The sequence below is a fragment of the Onychostoma macrolepis genome, chromosome 15, assembly GCF_012432095.1.
Source record: "Onychostoma macrolepis isolate SWU-2019 chromosome 15, ASM1243209v1, whole genome shotgun sequence".
NCBI classification, from domain to species: domain Eukaryota; kingdom Metazoa; phylum Chordata; class Actinopteri; order Cypriniformes; family Cyprinidae; genus Onychostoma; species Onychostoma macrolepis.
Window position 1 is genome coordinate 24,724,418 of NC_081169.1, and position 17,501 is coordinate 24,741,918.

Here is a 17,501-nt window from a genome sequence, read left to right on the forward strand (position 1 = left end):
GCACTCAATTACAGAAATGAGAGTGTTGCATATAAAGCAGGCTATTCTAACATACCTTTACATTCCTTCTAGCATGACATGAGACATGAGAAAACATGATACAAGATATTAAGGAAATAATATGCTTTATTTTTAATTGAGTCATACAAGAAACACTGAATGAATGAACTGTAAAGCAGAGGTGTAAAAAACCCTCCCTGTGGAATAATAATAATAATAATGAATGAGTATAACAGCTAACTGAACTGTAACTGAAAGTTACAAGGCCTCACCTCAGCTAGGTATTTTGTTGTAATTATAGCATGACTAACCTTGTAACCATTAAATAATAGCTTAGCGATATAATTAGGGATTTAGAAACATGATGCTAAGTAAATATGCTAATGCTGTTTTGTAAGTGCCATATTGCTTTGGTCACAAGCTATAAGTTGGTCTCATCTGGCACATCTGACCAATGTGAGTTGATAAGAACTATAAATTCTATAAATTGAGATGCAGAAATTTGACGTAAATCAAATTTTGCGTTGGTTTCTGTCTATGTGTCAGCCTAAATGTTCTGGTGTCAAGTTTAGTCCACTTCCTCAATGGTAGGCCCAGAGGAGGAACCACTTCCTGCCCCTCCAGGAAATCCCCCAGGCATTCCACCTGGCATTCCACCCGGCATTCCACCAGCGCCCTGATAGAGCTTGGTGATGATGGGGTTGCACACTTTTTCCAGATCCTTCTGTTGGTGCTCATACTCATCCTTTTCTGCAGTCTGTGGCACAAGACATAAGAAGAACTGTCTTGGAAGATGCTCTTTGTTCTGTGAAGTAGCTCATTGCTTAATCCAGTGTTTCCCATCCCTTTTCCTGGGGTGTATTCCAGAAAGCAAGGCTAACTTACCATCTTCTAAACCCTGAACTCTCAGATGATTAACCCAAACCTTGCTTACTTGAGGTATGTTGGTTCCAAAAACACGTCTGGGGTTAAGTTAATTCAACCCAGAGTAAGTTCCTGGTTAACATACAAGATATTCTCAAAAGAGCAATGAATCGACGAGTCACTATGGAAACGGACGGTAAGAAAAAGCGTGCCGTTTCTTTCTTCTTCTTCTGTTCAACGGCCAACATACTTGGTTCATATCGCCACCTAACTGGTGGTTGTGCAATAATTTTTGGTTTTTGTTAGTTTGATGCTAATAATATAAATCATATCAGATATGTATTTTTATTATAGAAATAAATTATAGAAAATGCAGATCAATGATGTGTGAGATGATAATATAAAATGAAATAAATATGTATAATAAATAAAAAATGACCTTGTTATAACAGTTTTAACTATTATATATGCCATTAAATATAGTAACCACATTAGAATAATATATTACCTTATATATTACTTATATTAGTGCTTTATAATTAACATATCATACAATAATAATATATAATATTGTGCACAATCTGTCACGCCAACTGCACTCTGGTCAGTAGGTCACGCATATGCTGATGGCGCTGAAGTAAGCTAAAAATGAAACAGAACCTACTCCTTAGCATGTTATTTTCGGGGAGTAAGTTGTTATGGCTTGGAACCGAACGCTGAGTTTATCCGCTAAACTTAAACATACCTGGGTATGTCACATAACCTGCTTTCTGGAATACCCCCCAATAGGCATACCGTCAGTACATATTTTCCAACTTTTCCTAATTAAACACACCTGATTCAACTCAGCTCATTAGTAGAGTAGAGACTCCAAGACCAGAAATAGATGGGTCAGATAAAAGAGACATGCCAAATGTGTACTGTTGGTGTACCTCCAGGAACAGGGTTGGGAAACACTGGCTTAATGATCTCTTTGTTATTGGGTGAAACACTCTGGGTGGTTACATAAACGGGTTTGACTTCCTCAAGGTAAGACTATTGAATAAAGTACTTTCAGTGACATAATCATAACTGAAGGGGATAGCCTTAATTCCATAAACAAGTATAACCTGTACTGTAGATTAGCATGCAAGATAAGCAGTTTACGGTTTTTACCTACCTGGTTCTTATCCAACCAAGCTATGACCTCATTGCATTTGTCAATAATAGTTTTTTTGTCCTCTGCACTGATCTTGTCCTTCAGCTTGTCATCCTCCACAGTGCTCTTCATGTTAAAGGCCAGGGACTCCAAAGTGTTCTTGGCAGTGACCTTCTCCTTCTGGACTTCGTCCTCTGCTCTGTATTGGTCAGCTTCCTGTACCATACGCTCAATTTCTTCCTTGCTCAAACGGCCTGAAAGTAAAGATTAGTGAGAAACTCGCTGTGAAAAACAGAGGCCATTTTTGATGTCCAGAATCAAGTCGATAAGTATAAAGTCAACTCTTTTTTTTCAAAGTCAGGGCAAGTTACTTTACCTTTGTCATTTGTGATAGTGATCTTGTTCTCTTTGCCAGTGCTTTTGTCCACTGCGGACACATTGAGAATGCCATTGGCATCAATGTCGAAGGTAACTTCAATTTGTGGCACACCACGAGGAGCAGGAGGGATGCCAGTCAACTCAAATTTGCCAAGAAGGTTGTTATCCTTTGTCATAGCTCTCTCTCCCTCGTATACCTAAGGGTAAGAAAAACGGTATCATTAAATGAGACTCCGATTAGCTGAAATGCTTTAAGAGTTTCTGGGAGAATTGCTGTCAACATCACAGTTGTTTCAAAGATATTCCTGAATAGTCCAGCATTGATCATTACTACCACCATATTGTGTGTTTTGGATGCTGGTCTGTTGGTGCCTCTACCAGGCTTAACAAGCTTTCCTTACAGACCTTAAAGGGGTGGTTGACTGTTTTTTTTTCTAGGCTGGTTTGTGTTTATGGGGTGCAGTCTAACATGTGTTAATGCTTTGTTTAAAAAAAACAACATTATTTTTCACATAATTTACCTTTATTCCACACCGCTCTGTCCTTTCTCTGATAAACACGCTGATCATTTCCTACTTTTATGAAGCCCCTCCCTCAGAAATACGCATTGGGCTCAGATTGTTTCGCTGACCCAGTGTGTTGTGATTGGCTACACCACCTCTAGTGCACGTCTAAACGTCCCGCCCCTCAGCTCGGCAGCATGTGCTCCAGTTGTATTGTAAACAATGGCGTCGTCTATATTGCTTACCAATTTGAGCCCAATTGAGACGCAGAGGATATTAGTGAAGAGAGTCACACAGAACCTGTGCAAGCACGGCTCTTAATGGTATGTTTTTTTTTTGTTTGTTGTTGTCTCATACTTTTAGATCCGCTGCTATTTGTATATGCTACTGCTTCTGTTTGCTTTTAATATACGGTTTTATCCTGATTAGAGCTTTAAGACAGTACGGCAACCGCGTGTGCGTCCATGTTTAACGCTTCTCATAGCTATGTGAAAATAAGTGTAAATGGAACAGTTCATTGTTGGAGCCGAGAGCGAGAGCAAGCGAGCGAGAGAGAGAGAGAGAGAGAGAGAGAGAATTACAGATGGGCACAAAACAGCACAGAAAAATATATGACAGCAATTGACCATCCAAAAGTATGCTTACTAATAGACAACTTTCTAGGCAGAATTTATCCTCATAATCGAAATGGTGTCAATCTAGCTGTAGAGAACATAAATTATATATTTGAATATTTGGCGAATTTATCTAACTTATCTACGAAAATCCATAAAACCACACAAGAAAATGAAAAATGGTTTGATTTAGGCTGTAAAACCATAAGGAAAAAATTAAGACAATTATCGAATCAAAAACATAGACAACCAAACAATGCAGATTTACGCCATGAATATTGTGAAGAACTTAAACAGTATAAAAGTACACTCAGAAAAAAGAGAGAACAGTACATCCAAAATCAACTAAAAACTATTGAAGAATCCATAAATTCTAACAATTTCTGGGACAACTGGAATTACCTGCATAAAAAACATCCATAGAAAATGGAGACACCTGGAAAAATCACTTTGAACAACTTTATAGTGAAATTAAAATGAACCCAGAACAAACCCAAACATATGAAAAAATTATTCATATGGAACATACAATTGGTAAATACCAAAACCCATTAGACTACCCCATTACAGAAAATTAAATGATTGATAAAATCCAGGCCTTAAAAAAACAAAAAAGCAAGTGGACCAGATGGCATCCTCAACGAAATGCTCAAGAACACAGCACAAATTAAGATTGGCCCTACTAAAACTGTTCAACATCATTCTGAGTGTTGGTCATTTCCCTGAAACCTGGAACCGAGGACTCATAATGCCCATATTTAAGAGTGGAGACAAATCAGACCCAAACAATTACAAAGGCATCTGTGTATGCAGTAATCTGGGGAAGCTGTTCTGCAATATCATCAACACAAGACTTGTACACTTCCTTACAGAGCACAATGTCCTCAGCAAAAGTCAAATTGGATTCTTAACAAATTATAGAACAACAGACCACATCTTCACCCTACACACCCTGATCGACAAATACGTACATTAACCAAAACAAAACCAAAATATTCGCTTGCTATGTAAATTTCCAAAAGGCCTTTGATTCAATTTGGCATGAAGGTCTGCTGTCAAAACTTCTAGAATCAGGTACTGGGGGTAAAACATACAATATTATAAAAACAATGTATTCAAACAATCAATGCGCAATTAAAATTGGAAATAAACGAACAGAATTCTTCACTCAAGGGTGGGGTGTGAGGCAGGGCTGCCCATTATCACCAACCCTCTTCAATATTTACATTAATGAATTGGTAAAAGTCCTGGAACAATCACCTGGTCTCACACTACATGACTCCAACATAAAGTTCTTGATATACATAAAGATGATCTGGTTCTGCTGTCTTCAACAGAAGAGGGTCTACAGCAGAACCTAGACATCCTGCACAAGTTCTGTCAGACCTGGGCCCTGACTATTAATCCTATCAAGTACTAACATTTCAGAAAAGACCCAGACTTCAGGGAAAGAGACACAATTTCACCCTTGGTACCACCAAAATTGAATATGCCACAAACTACATATACCTTGGGCTGAAAATAAGTGCAACTGGTAAGCTAAATTTGGCTGTGAATGAACTGAAAGAGAAAGCAAGAAGGGCCTTTTATGCCATCAAAAAATCTATTCAAATTGAAGTACCAATTAGAATCTGGCTCAAAATATTCCAATCAGTCATAGAACCTTTTGCATTATATGGCAGTGAAGGGTGGGGTCCTCTCCTAAATCATGAATTTGAAAAATGGGACAAAAATCTGACTGAAGCCCTGCATGCTAAATTCTGTAAAAGTATCCTCTGAGTACAGAGGAACATACCGAACAACGCATACAGGGCAGAATTAGGCCAATAACCTCTACTAATGCACATTGAGAAACGAGCCATCAAATTTTGGAAACACTTAAAAATGAGCGACCCCAACTCTTACCATTTTAAAGCCCTTAAAAACCATGAAGTGAACCCTGAAAAAAGTCCCCTGATTCAGATGGTCCTGAAGCTGCAAAAACAGACTAACATGACTAACAACATCCAGCATCAGGACACTGAAATATTCATCCTTAAAATTTGGCCCAACCAAATTATAAAAGCACAAAAAGAAAATTGTCTAACCTATTGGAAAGAAACAACAGAAAAACAAAGTAAACTTGTATGTTATTTGGCCCTAAATAGAGATTACACCACTGCAGAATATCTGAGTACAGTGAAAGACTTTAAACTAAGAAGACAAATGACGAGGTACAGACTGAGCAACCATACTCTGACTATAGAGACGGGCAGATATCGACAGCACTGGCTGCCCAATGTGGCCATGTGGGTTTGGATTTTGTTTTCCCTTCATAATAAAAAACTTCATTTAAAAACAAAAGAGAGAGAATTAAAAAAATAAATAAATAATTAACAATCCTTTATTATAAATATTATTTCACAACATCATTAAATTACAATATTAATTTATAAAGAAAACAAACCCAACTCACAAATGTGTAAAAGCCAAATCGCCCATGAAAACAGAACACAAAGCCTCATTGTAACACCAAACTTCCTCAAAAGAAACAAGATCATCCATATGTTTATAGTGTTTGAAATCAATCAGTATTCTTGCTTGCACCATGCTTAAAAACAATGTAACTACATTCTGTTCCAAATTTTGTTCCACTTTTTTCTTTCTAATTATATAGATAGCTAGTTTTGCCTAAAACAAAATTCAGCAATTGACAAATAAATATTTTCTTCATTACATATTTGGAAGCATATTAGAAATGCAAAGTCGGCAACACCAAAGCTCCAAAAGTATCAGAGAAATGCATGAAAAATGGTTTCTCTCTCAGTGCAAAATGGACAACCAGCATCAATCTCAGGATTTAGGATCGAAATAAAAGCATTGACAGCTACAGCACCATGAAGGCTTCTCCAATGTAAATCACCTGTTTTTTAGTCAACGGTGATTTATACAATGCTCTCCACTCAGGCTTTTTATCCATAATCAACTTTCACGCCATGGAGTATCAATTTTCTTATTTAACATTTTTTTGTTAAAATTAATTACACAACACTTATACAAAACCTTCCCAGTACTCAAAAAGAAGCTTACACACATTTTCTAAATGAAAATAGTCTTTAGGATTTGAGTTGCAGAGGCCATCACCATACTTAGTCAGCAGAGTCCTTTCTGTTGCATTAAGAGTTGTCGACCATTTCACTAATAGCTGTGCAACCAGACAAGTTGATCTAAAACCCAAATGTACTTTAAAGATGTATTAACCCATGTCCACCCTCTTCTTTTAGCACCCTCTTCTTTCTGTTGCATTAAGAGTTGTCGACCATTTCACTAATAGCTGTGCAACCAGACGAGTTGATCTAAAACCCAAACGTACTTTGAAGATGTATTAACCCATGTCCACCCTCTTCTTTTGGCAAGAATAACACATTCTGTGGGACCCAGTGCAATTTATCCCAGAAGAAATCTACCAAAATAGCCTGGATTTTAGTTAACAGTTGTGAGGGAGGGTCAACACAGGCAAACCTGTGCCACAATGAAGATGCAACCAAATTATTAATAATTAAAATATGACCTCTGTATGACGTCTTTGGCACTAAACATTTCCATTTATTCAGAAGACCTTTAACTTTTTCAATCACCCCCTTCCCAATTTTTCTGTACTGTTAACTCATCACCCAGAAACACTCCCAAGTATTTAATACCAAATTTTCCCCAACTTAACCCTTCAGGAAGTTCTGGCTTCCCATCTGCCCACTTACCTAACAACAAAGTTTCACTTTTACTCCAATTTACACTTGCAGAAGAGATTAATCTAAAGAGATTAACCCACAATCTAAATTTAACAACTTGGAGACTTCCAAAACATCACAAACCAATGACATATTGTCAAATATTGATCTACGGGGAACACAGTAAGTCCGGTCAGGATGGATGACACCATCCATCACTCCTGCTAACCTGTTAGCTAGGGTTTTAGAGAACAGTTTATAATCACTACAAAGTAGTGATACGAACCACCAACACTTGATCTCTGTAAGGTCGCCCTTCTTAGGCAGGAGCGTTAGCACTGCTCTACGGCAGCTCACACGCAACTGACCTTCAGGCAGGCTTTCATTCAACACCTCCAAAATGTCCTCTTTCAGATCTGACCAGAAAGACTTGTTGAGAGATAGAGAGATGTAGAGATGTAGAGACGCGAGGAACAGGATTGAGAACCGCTGCTTTAGAACATTGATTTTGAAACTTGTGAATCCATTAGAATCGTTAGAATTGCGATTCATATATGAATAGATTTTTACGTGCACCCCTAGTTTTCTCTTCCTCTTCTCTAAAGCAGCACAACATGGCCTCGCCCCCATTGTTGCATGTTCCCAGGGGCGGGGTTTATCTGGGTTCGTGACGTAACGGATACTATTTAAACTAAACTGAGCTAGACAATGACATCTCTGAATTCAATAATGAAATGCCTTTAACTGAAAATTGAGTGTTTAATCTTATCATTATACATTACTGACACTCTATCCTCCAATTTGATACTGTTAAGTGCTTTGACACAATCTGTATTGTTAAAAGCGCTATATAAATAAAGGTGACTTGACTTGACTTGACGGACTTGGGAAGTAACTCGTTGTAGTCCTTACGAAACATTTTTGTAGGCATTAAAATGCCAGAATTTTAAAAGACATATCTCCGTTTGCATTGCACTTTCAGTGCCGCAACTTTGCAGATATTGTTTATGCTCAAACAGCAACATTACACACTAACTAACGTTAAAAAAGTGAAATCACAATCAACCACCCTTTTAAACAAGCCTTTCTTGGTCAAGCAGTTTCATTCATTCATTATTCATTTTGTCTGGTGAACAACATGACTATGATGGTTCACCAAATCAGCTTGGAAGTGAAAATCATGCTGGTCTGAGAAGAAGACCAAGGAAATATGGGTCTACAACAACAACTTTAATTTACCTGGATCAGTACACCAGGTTGGTTGTCCGAGTAGGTGGTGAAAGTCTGGGTTTGCTTGGTGGGAATGGTGGTGTTCCTCTTAATTAACACTGTCATGACACCACCAGCTGTCTCAATGCCCAGAGAGAGAGGAGTGACATCCAGCAGCAAAAGGTCTTGGACATTCTCTGATTTATCACCTGCTAAGATGGCTGCCTGGACAGCTGGTAAAATTTGGGGAAAGATTAGCATGTCATAAAGCAAAAGCAATTACTAATCCACATAGAGTGGAAATTAAACCTCTTACCTGCTCCATAAGCTACTGCTTCATCAGGGTTGATGCTTTTGTTAAGATCCCGGCCATTAAAGAAGTCCTGAAGCAGCTTTTGGATTTTGGGAATGCGAGTGGAGCCACCAACCAGCACAATGTCATGGATCTGCGCCTTGTCCATCTTGGCATCCCGCAGAGACTTTTCCACCGGTTCCAGTGTACCACGGAAAAGGTCGGCATTGAGCTCCTCAAAACGCGCTCTGGTGATGGAAGTGTAGAAGTCGGCACCTTCATACAGAGAGTCGATCTCAATGCTGGCCTGCGTACTGGAGGAAAGGGTGCGCTTGGCGCGCTCACATGCTGTCCGCAGGCGACGGACTGCACGTTTATTGCCAGTGATGTCTTTCTTGAACTTGCGTTTGAACTCTGCAATGAAGTGGTTAACCATTCGGTTGTCGAAGTCTTCACCACCCAGATGGGTGTCACCAGCAGTAGCCTTGACTTCAAAAATGCCATCCTCAATTGTCAGAATGGACACGTCAAAGGTGCCGCCACCCAAATCGAAGATGAGGACATTGCGCTCAGCACCAACCTGTAGTGAATTGTGACCATAAAGCAGCAGTTTAACCCTTTAAACCTTATTGTGCTGAAAGTTCATCTGAGATGCTGGACAACAAAAAATAGATGCAACTTCATTGAAACATCATTACAATCCAGTTTAGCTCGTTTACCAACCTCATTTATTTACCTATTCATAGATAAACCACTGAACTAGGTAAAATATAGCTTGGGGTATCTCTATACCTTTTTGTCCAATCCATATGCGATGGCAGCAGCCGTTGGCTCATTGATAATACGGAGGACGTTAAGGCCAGCAATGGTTCCAGCGTCCTTGGTGGCTTGACGCTGAGAGTCATTAAAGTAAGCAGGCACTGTAACGACTGCATTAGACACTGGCTGAAACAACAAGATCAAATCATCATTAGCATGATCCTGTTCAGCATATATAAAGTGTTCACACACGTTTTTAGTGAAGTGATTTTTGTGATTATTAATGAAAGAGTCTTTGCATTAATTATGATTACTGTTCTCTGTTCAAAAATAATTTTGCTCATGAAGAAACAACACATGCTTTCTTGTAAAAGATGCAAGTTTGGAAGCAGCACGGTTAAACAAAAAGAGTTTTGCTGACACTAACGATTGCAATCAAGTTCACATACTTCCTGTAACCGGCGTTATCTCCAAATATCTCTCATACAAAGTGGAGGTATAATTCTGCATCTAACATGCACAAAACAAACTTCAGTCTGTATTAGAGATTTTTGAACATGAAACGTGAGTTGCAGAATCAGATATTAATCTGTGGTGATTTTTAAAAAACACTTTTTACTTCAGGCATCACTAAAAGATAAGATGTGTGAAGCTGTGTTTGCAGAACTTTGAACTTGTGCTGCAGTGAAATGTTAATCTTCACCACAGTACGTGTGTTTCTCTGTTTTGGTTTGGCATGTGTTAGTATGTGATAAAGGCTTTATATCCGTTATAAATTATGCACAACTCTCCTCAGTTTGCATTTTTCAAAGTTCAGAGAAAGGTTTAAAAGTTGTAGTGCACACAAATACGGCGGTCTAAAAATATAGGCCTATATATTGTTTCAAAACAAAGGACGTTACTTAATAAACAGAGTACACAATATTTTCCAGTATTTTCAGAATGTCTATCACATCCTCATAGCCTTGAAGTCACAAATCTTTGATTCTGAAACTCACACATCACACATTTTCTCGTTAATGACAACGTGATCTAAAGGAAGATATGCTGTCTATTTCCTGTTTGCTTGAATGCAACAAATGGGCCTGATTTGAAAGTGCTTATTTACAGTGCTTTTGCATAGTTTTATTCACCTTGCCAAGGTAAGCCTCAGAGATCTCCTTCATCTTAGTGAGGACCATAGAGGACACCTCTTCAGGGTAGAAGGTCTTTATCTCTCCTTTGTACTCCACTTCCACCTTGGGCTTACTACCATCATTGATTACCTTAAAGGGCCAGTGCTTCATGTCAGCCTGAACCACAGGGTCATCAAAGCGTCGACCAATCAAGCGTTTGGCATCTGTTGAATTAATGAGATGCATGCAAAAGACAAAATGACTACAAACAGAAGCATTGCTTTAAAAGCTGCTGTCGGTTGCTGCTAACAAAGACTTTACAGTATGTACAGTATGTCTCACTTGACTTTTAGTATTATAATTAAATTAACTACACTGCCATCTAATGGAGAACAGTAGCATAAACAAGTGTTAATGTCAATCTTTCATTCTTTTCCTCAAGAAAAATGCATCATGTTCTTGCAAATTATGAACTGCCTTACCAAACACTGTGTTGTTGGGGTTCATGGCTACTTGGTTCTTGGCTGCATCTCCGATCAGTCTTTCGGTGTCTGTGAAAGCGACATAGCTGGGGGTTGTTCTGTTCCCCTGGTCATTGGCGATGATCTCCACCTTACCATGCTGGAAGATTCCTACACAGGAGTAGGTGGTGCCCAAATCAATACCCACTGCTGGACCTTTTGACATCTTGCCTGGAGCAGATGACCAATAGTGATTTTAGTTAAGTATCAGAATAAATCATTGGTAACACTTTAGAATACTGTTCCATCATTAATTAATAACTACACAAGAACACACATTTAACGCAATATCAGCGCTCTAGTAACTACTAATAACTAACAATAAACGAATTAATGAATTAGTAAGTAATAGTGCTTAGTCAAATGTGGTAGTTCACCATTAGCTAATCAGTAACTTTTTTTTTTCATAACTCCATAAGAAATACTAAGAACTACTGTATACAGGTTCATAATTAATATGAATAATAAATAATGAATAATTAATTCTAAAGTAAAGGTCATGGTACCACTAGTAATGAGTCAAGTATTATGAAATTCCTCAGAAGGAATTACTAATTATTTGGATCAGTATTCTAAAGTGAAGAGCGCAATAACTCCCTAGTAATTACTGAAGTCATTGTAAACTTTTGAGGTTTTTGTAAGGTCCTGGTTAGTAATTCATTTTGCTAGATTTGGTAACACTTAAATCATTACTAGTGGGTTACCGTGATCTTCACTTTAGAATACTGATCCAAATAATTAGTCGTTTCTTCAGAAGGATGTAGTAACACATGAGTCATTACTATCCAAAACCTTACATATACCTCAAAAGCTCACAATGACGTCAGTCAATATTAAGAAGTTATGATGATTTTCACTTTAGAATACTGATCCAAATAATTAGTAAGTTAAGTTGTGACGTATTGTCAAGTATGGTGACCCATACTCGAAATGGTGCTCTGCATTTAACCCATCCAAGTGCACACACACAGCAGTGAGTAGTGAACAAGTACACACACACACACACACACACACACCAGTGGGCAGCCTTGCTCCAGCGCCCGGGGAGCAATTAGGGGTTCGGTGCCTTGCTCAAGGGCACCTAAGTCATGGTATCAAAGGTGGAGAGAGTGCTGTTCATTCACAATCCCCACCTTCAATTCCTGCCGGTGAATCGAACCAGCAACCTTCAGGTTACAAGCCCGACTCCCTAACCACTAGGCCACGACTACCCCCCTAAGCAGTTTCTTCAGAAGGATGTAGTAACACATGAGTCATTACTATCCAAAACCTTACATATATCTCAAAAGCTACAAGGACGTCAGTCAATATTAGGGAGTTATGATGCTTTTCACTTTAGAATACTGATCCAAGTAATTAATAGTTCCTTTAGGAGGATATGGTAATTCTTGAGTCATTACTAGTCGGTTACCATGATCTTCGTTTTAGAATTAATTATATATTATGCATAATTCACATTAATTATGAACCTGTATACAGTAGTTCTTAGTAGTTCTCCAGGATATATATATATATATATATATATATATATATATATATATATATATATATATATATATACACACACACACTGTTAGACATTTCTGTAATTTCCACATTTATTTACTGTATATCACCCAGTGTAACACTGCAAATTCCCTTTACAGTAAATAACTGTAATACCATTTGCATCATGGGAATTTTCTGTGACGTCAGACCCCACATACAGAGACTTACTGTATTTTTTTAAATTGCTGTATACTACTGTAAAGGTATCTTTGTCACCATTATACTGAGGTCGTTTTATTTTCCTCATTTCTTACATTTGGGTTGACACAATTTGCCCTACACCGTGTCTACAACGCCGCAACAGCTTGGGACTGACTACACTGGACTTGTTACATTGCTTGTAATGATTGGGAAATCCGATTGTACTTCGTGTCAGAAACAGCGCGAGCGCTTGGAGTACATCTGTACGTCAGAAATATACCGGGGCATCACTTTACTGTCTGCATTCACTGTAGATAATATATATATAATGGGTTCTATATTGTTGTCTGTTGTCGAGTTGCCTTGCGTCGCGCCGCGCCACTCGCGTCCGTGGAAGACAAGGGAAGCAGCGGGGCAGCGCGCAGGTTTTTCCCGGGGTGAACCCGCTAGAGTGGGAGAGCTCCGGAGAACATCTATGCTGTGTGTCGATGCACCTTACGAGAGAATAAGACCAGCAAGCAAAGTAAAAATATGTGTACGTTTGTCTGTGTGTTTGTGTCAGATTTTTGCACACCAGTTTAACCATTTACTCGTCAACATGGCGGTTACAGAACTTTACCATGGTAAACTGCGCTTTTGTCAGCTTATTGAATTAAGTTAACCGAATTAAAATTGTTTTTAACGAGCAACGCTTATCTTATATTAACATTAAGTTAACTAATGTGAAATTTAGTTCAGGTGTTAGTAGTTAATGTTGGCCAGTAGCCTACTGAGAAAATGAAGCATCAAGAAAGCCATGAGCAGGCCAGCCACCCTGAGACTGATAATTCATGGTAAGAGAACAGCTATGGTTTTGAGAGGTTTGTGTATTTTTGTCACGAATCCGGTCTATGAATTTCCGTTCACTCACCACCAGAGGTCACTCCCTCACCACATTGACTCTCACAGCACACATCACACTGGACTCAATTTCCCATCATCCATTGCACTGATTGCACACACAGCTGATTGCACTGATCACACACCCTACTTAAGCCATGGACTTTCTCTCCCTCACTGCCGAGTATTGTATGCATTTATCACTGTTCTAGTTGTTAGCTACTCTACAGAGTTTCGGATTGTGTTTTCCCCTGCCTGGACTATTGCTTACGTTTTGGATTACCTCTCTTGTCTAGCCCCTTTGGAGGCTGTTCGCCGATCGTCGACCCACGCTTGTCCTAGGATTACTCTTTGTCTTGTCCCTGCCATACCTGTTTGCCATTGTTTTGACCCTGCCTGTATTTATGACCATGCCTTTAAATAAAAGCTTGCACATGGATCCGCATATCTCACGTCTTGCCAGCCCTGTTACAATTCTATATGAGGTTTGCCTTTTAAAAGTCTGCTATTTCTACATCTTGTTTTTCAGAGAAGACATTTTTGTCAAAGTGGAGGGTGAGCAAAGATGGTGGCCACGTTTTGGAGCAGCACCTGGCTTTTGCAGATAGCTATGTATTCTTTGGCTGTTTGTCTTTTTCCCCATTATATTTCTTTGCCTAAAGATTATTTAAATTATATAAATCCAGAGGATACAACATAATGCACTGCAAAACGTCCTAAGACAGGAGAAATGGTGAAGATGCACTGTTCCAGCATTGGAAGTCTGTATTTTTAAGTGTTATACATGCAGTGTTTTAAATAAAGAATTTGATATTTTGTAATTATTGTTTCTGTTTTAATTGAATGCCAGTAGTACATATGTAGAGTAAAAATAAAATGAATTCTATATAAAAATTATGAAATCTATATTAAAATGAATGAATTACAGTAGTATACTGATAAATCAAATGCAGTGTGCTACTGTAAATCTTAATTACAGTAACTTACTGGCAACAGTGTGTATATATATATATATATATATATAAATAGTAGTTATTGATTAGCTAATAGTGAACTACCAGTTTCAACTGAGCGCTATTACTTACTAAATCATTAATCAGAGTTTCTTGTTAGGTATAGTAGTTACTAGTGTTAATAGTGCATGTGCATTAGTCACTTGTTCCTGTGTAGTTATTCATTAAAGAAAGAACAGGATTCTAAAGTGTTACCAAATCATTTTTAACTGTTTTATTGAGAATGACACGAAAATAATGTTTACCTTCTTATATAGGCCTATGTGAGCTTACAAATCACACCTGGCTTCAATGCGTGTATGTTATCTTTTTTTATAAACAGTTCTATTAAGTTTGCTAAGAAGTAGCATCCGACAATGCCATTACACAACTGCATTCAAAGGTAATTTAACTTATTTAAAGTATTGTTTACATAAATTACGCAACTTTTTAACAAAACATTAATTTTTAAGTGAGAAACGCATATTTTAAGCGCGTTTACGCTCTTATTTGCATATTTGCAGTGTCATTGATTGGACGAAAGCAGCACATCACCTGTTTACATGACTTCCTTGTATATATTGTATTATCAAGTGTTTCCTGAATTAACCTTTCGGTCTATAAAGGTAGAATAAGAACGGTCTGTTCTTCACTCCAGTTCATGTGTTTTCCGTCACCATTTGACATATTTCCCCTCTAACGCTAAAACGACTGTTTATACAACAACTATACAGCGCGCGGTACAGTGTTGCCAAGTCCAAGTGTTGCGGGTGCTAAACCCGCTTCTAAATTGCAAGTTTGGAACATAATTACACCGAAAAAAGCGGGGTTAGAACGACGATAACCTGGAGTTAAGTCCAGTGTAAAAATATAGAATTAAATATAAAATATAAATATACATTTATATTTATATTTTTATTTTTATATAAAAATATTATATATATATATATATATATATATATATATATATATATATATATATTATTATTATTTTTTTATTTTTTTGAAGAATGAAAAATATTGCATACTCAACCTGAACAAAAATAATAGGTAGGCTATCAGGATATCAGTAAAAATATTAGTCAGTCTCTAAATAAATTAGGTGTAGACTGAATGGGGCAGTTTCCAGCTACATCCACACTTGTTCTGCAGTCATGCCATCCTAAGCTGTCAGCTGCTTTAGAAAGCACTAGATTGCCTGCTTGGCTATATGCCATGACTGTGTGTAACAGCACCTGTGAAGCTCTGTCAGTGCACACTGTTATTATAATTCATTATAAAGATTGAACATTGTCTTCTTTATCTTTTGATAAAACATTGTGAAATGCAAAACCAAACAGGTCGGTATACAAGGGGGGACCTGGAAGTTTCGCTTCCTTTGCAGAGCAAATCAAATTAAGGATTTTAGGAAAATCCACAGAGAAGAAAAAACAGGCCTGACAAAGAAACAGGTTGTTTCTTACAGAAAAGCTGTCGTCATGTGACAAAAGCACATTGGGGAAGTTAAGAGACACAAAGAATCTAGTGCTGAATGGGTCATGTGGCCTGCAAGATCCACATGATTTGCTGTGTCTGCATGTGTGGCAGATGTGAGGGGGCAAAATTAGTCTGTAGGCCACACATATATACATAGAAAGATATAATTTGAACAGTTTTTTTTTATATTACAAAACTAAAACTTTATTTATAATAAATAATACTAAGTAAATATAATGAATTAATCGTCCAGCATCCTGGGATGCACCTAATGAAGTTTTTACAATATATTATTTTATTGCAAATTATTTATTTCCCATATGACCTTTGTGTTATTTCATATAGTTTTAATTGCTTTACCATTATTCTAAAATGTGAAAAGGTTAATAATAAAGAACCAGTAGGTGTGTCTAAACTTTAAACGGTGTCCTCCATTCATAAATGTTTTTCTCCTTCTAGCACAGGGGTTTTCAAATGATTCCTGGCACTTCCCCAGAACACTTTGGATGTGTCCTTTATCCACTTGGATGACAAGTTTCTAATAATAAACTTAAGTCACTAAAGTCAAATGTTTTTCTTCTGGGAATTCCTTCCTGGTGCCACACTTGTCACTTTGTAAGTTTAGTGTGGGATTTGGTCTAGAACGCACAGCGTCTCTTCTTTTTAACAGTTTGCACATCGAAACAAATGAAAAAAACTTTAATGCAGGACTTCCAAAACAGTCAAAATCTAAAACAGACAGAAGCAGACAGAACAGAACACCCAGCCAGACTGCTTGCAATCAAGCTTCAAAGAAAACCTTTACCTTCCTGGAAAAGTTGTATTTGAGAGGTAGTGGAGTGTAACGTGTGTCCTTTCCCTCAGAATGGGGTCTGCCCTCAGCCAAAGCCCTGCTAGAGCTCGTCCTGGTGCCTTTTGCACTCCTGCACTGCTGGACTCAGAGGTAGAATCCCTGTGTGTATATAGCCACAGCGGCCAGAGAGATTCCAGCATGAAGTCACCTGACCTCACAGAGCAGAGAAAGTTCCAGGCTGCAGATCTCATGTGCTCCAGCCTTGCCAGCTAAACGTCTGCCATTCAGTGCAAGCACAGTGAGGTAACAGCCAACTGCTAACACCAGGGCAGTGTAACACAGAAGACACTTGTTTTCATTCATGGGTTATTCAGTCTTTATTAAGCACGACACAAACTCAATAAGTGCAGTGTCCTCACCTTTTTTTCTTTTCTTTCAGATTTAAGAATTTCGAGATCTTTGTTTGGTGCTTTTTGCTTCAAAATGCCCGGTGGTGCTGTAGCATGTTAGATAAACACATGCTCTCATGAGATAAGTTCACCAGACAGTGTTAAGTACTGAAACACTTATGA

General features: G+C 38.0%; 1 protein-coding gene across 1 annotated transcript; it reads right to left on the reverse strand.

Moving 5' to 3' along the window:
• Positions 1–108: 108 nt before the first annotated feature.
• hsc70 (heat shock cognate 70) lies at positions 109–17,122 on the reverse strand. The gene is made up of 9 exons (XM_058799141.1): positions 16,942–17,122; positions 11,062–11,271; positions 10,598–10,803; positions 9,498–9,650; positions 8,730–9,285; positions 8,444–8,646; positions 2,379–2,577; positions 2,024–2,256; positions 109–757 (listed from the first exon to the last, which is right to left on the reverse strand). Exons 2-9 carry the CDS (start codon positions 11,264–11,266, stop codon positions 569–571), a joined length of 1,944 nt encoding a protein of 647 aa, XP_058655124.1. The 5' UTR covers positions 11,267–11,271; positions 16,942–17,122; the 3' UTR covers positions 109–568.
• Between the last annotated feature and the right edge of the window lie 379 nt (positions 17,123–17,501).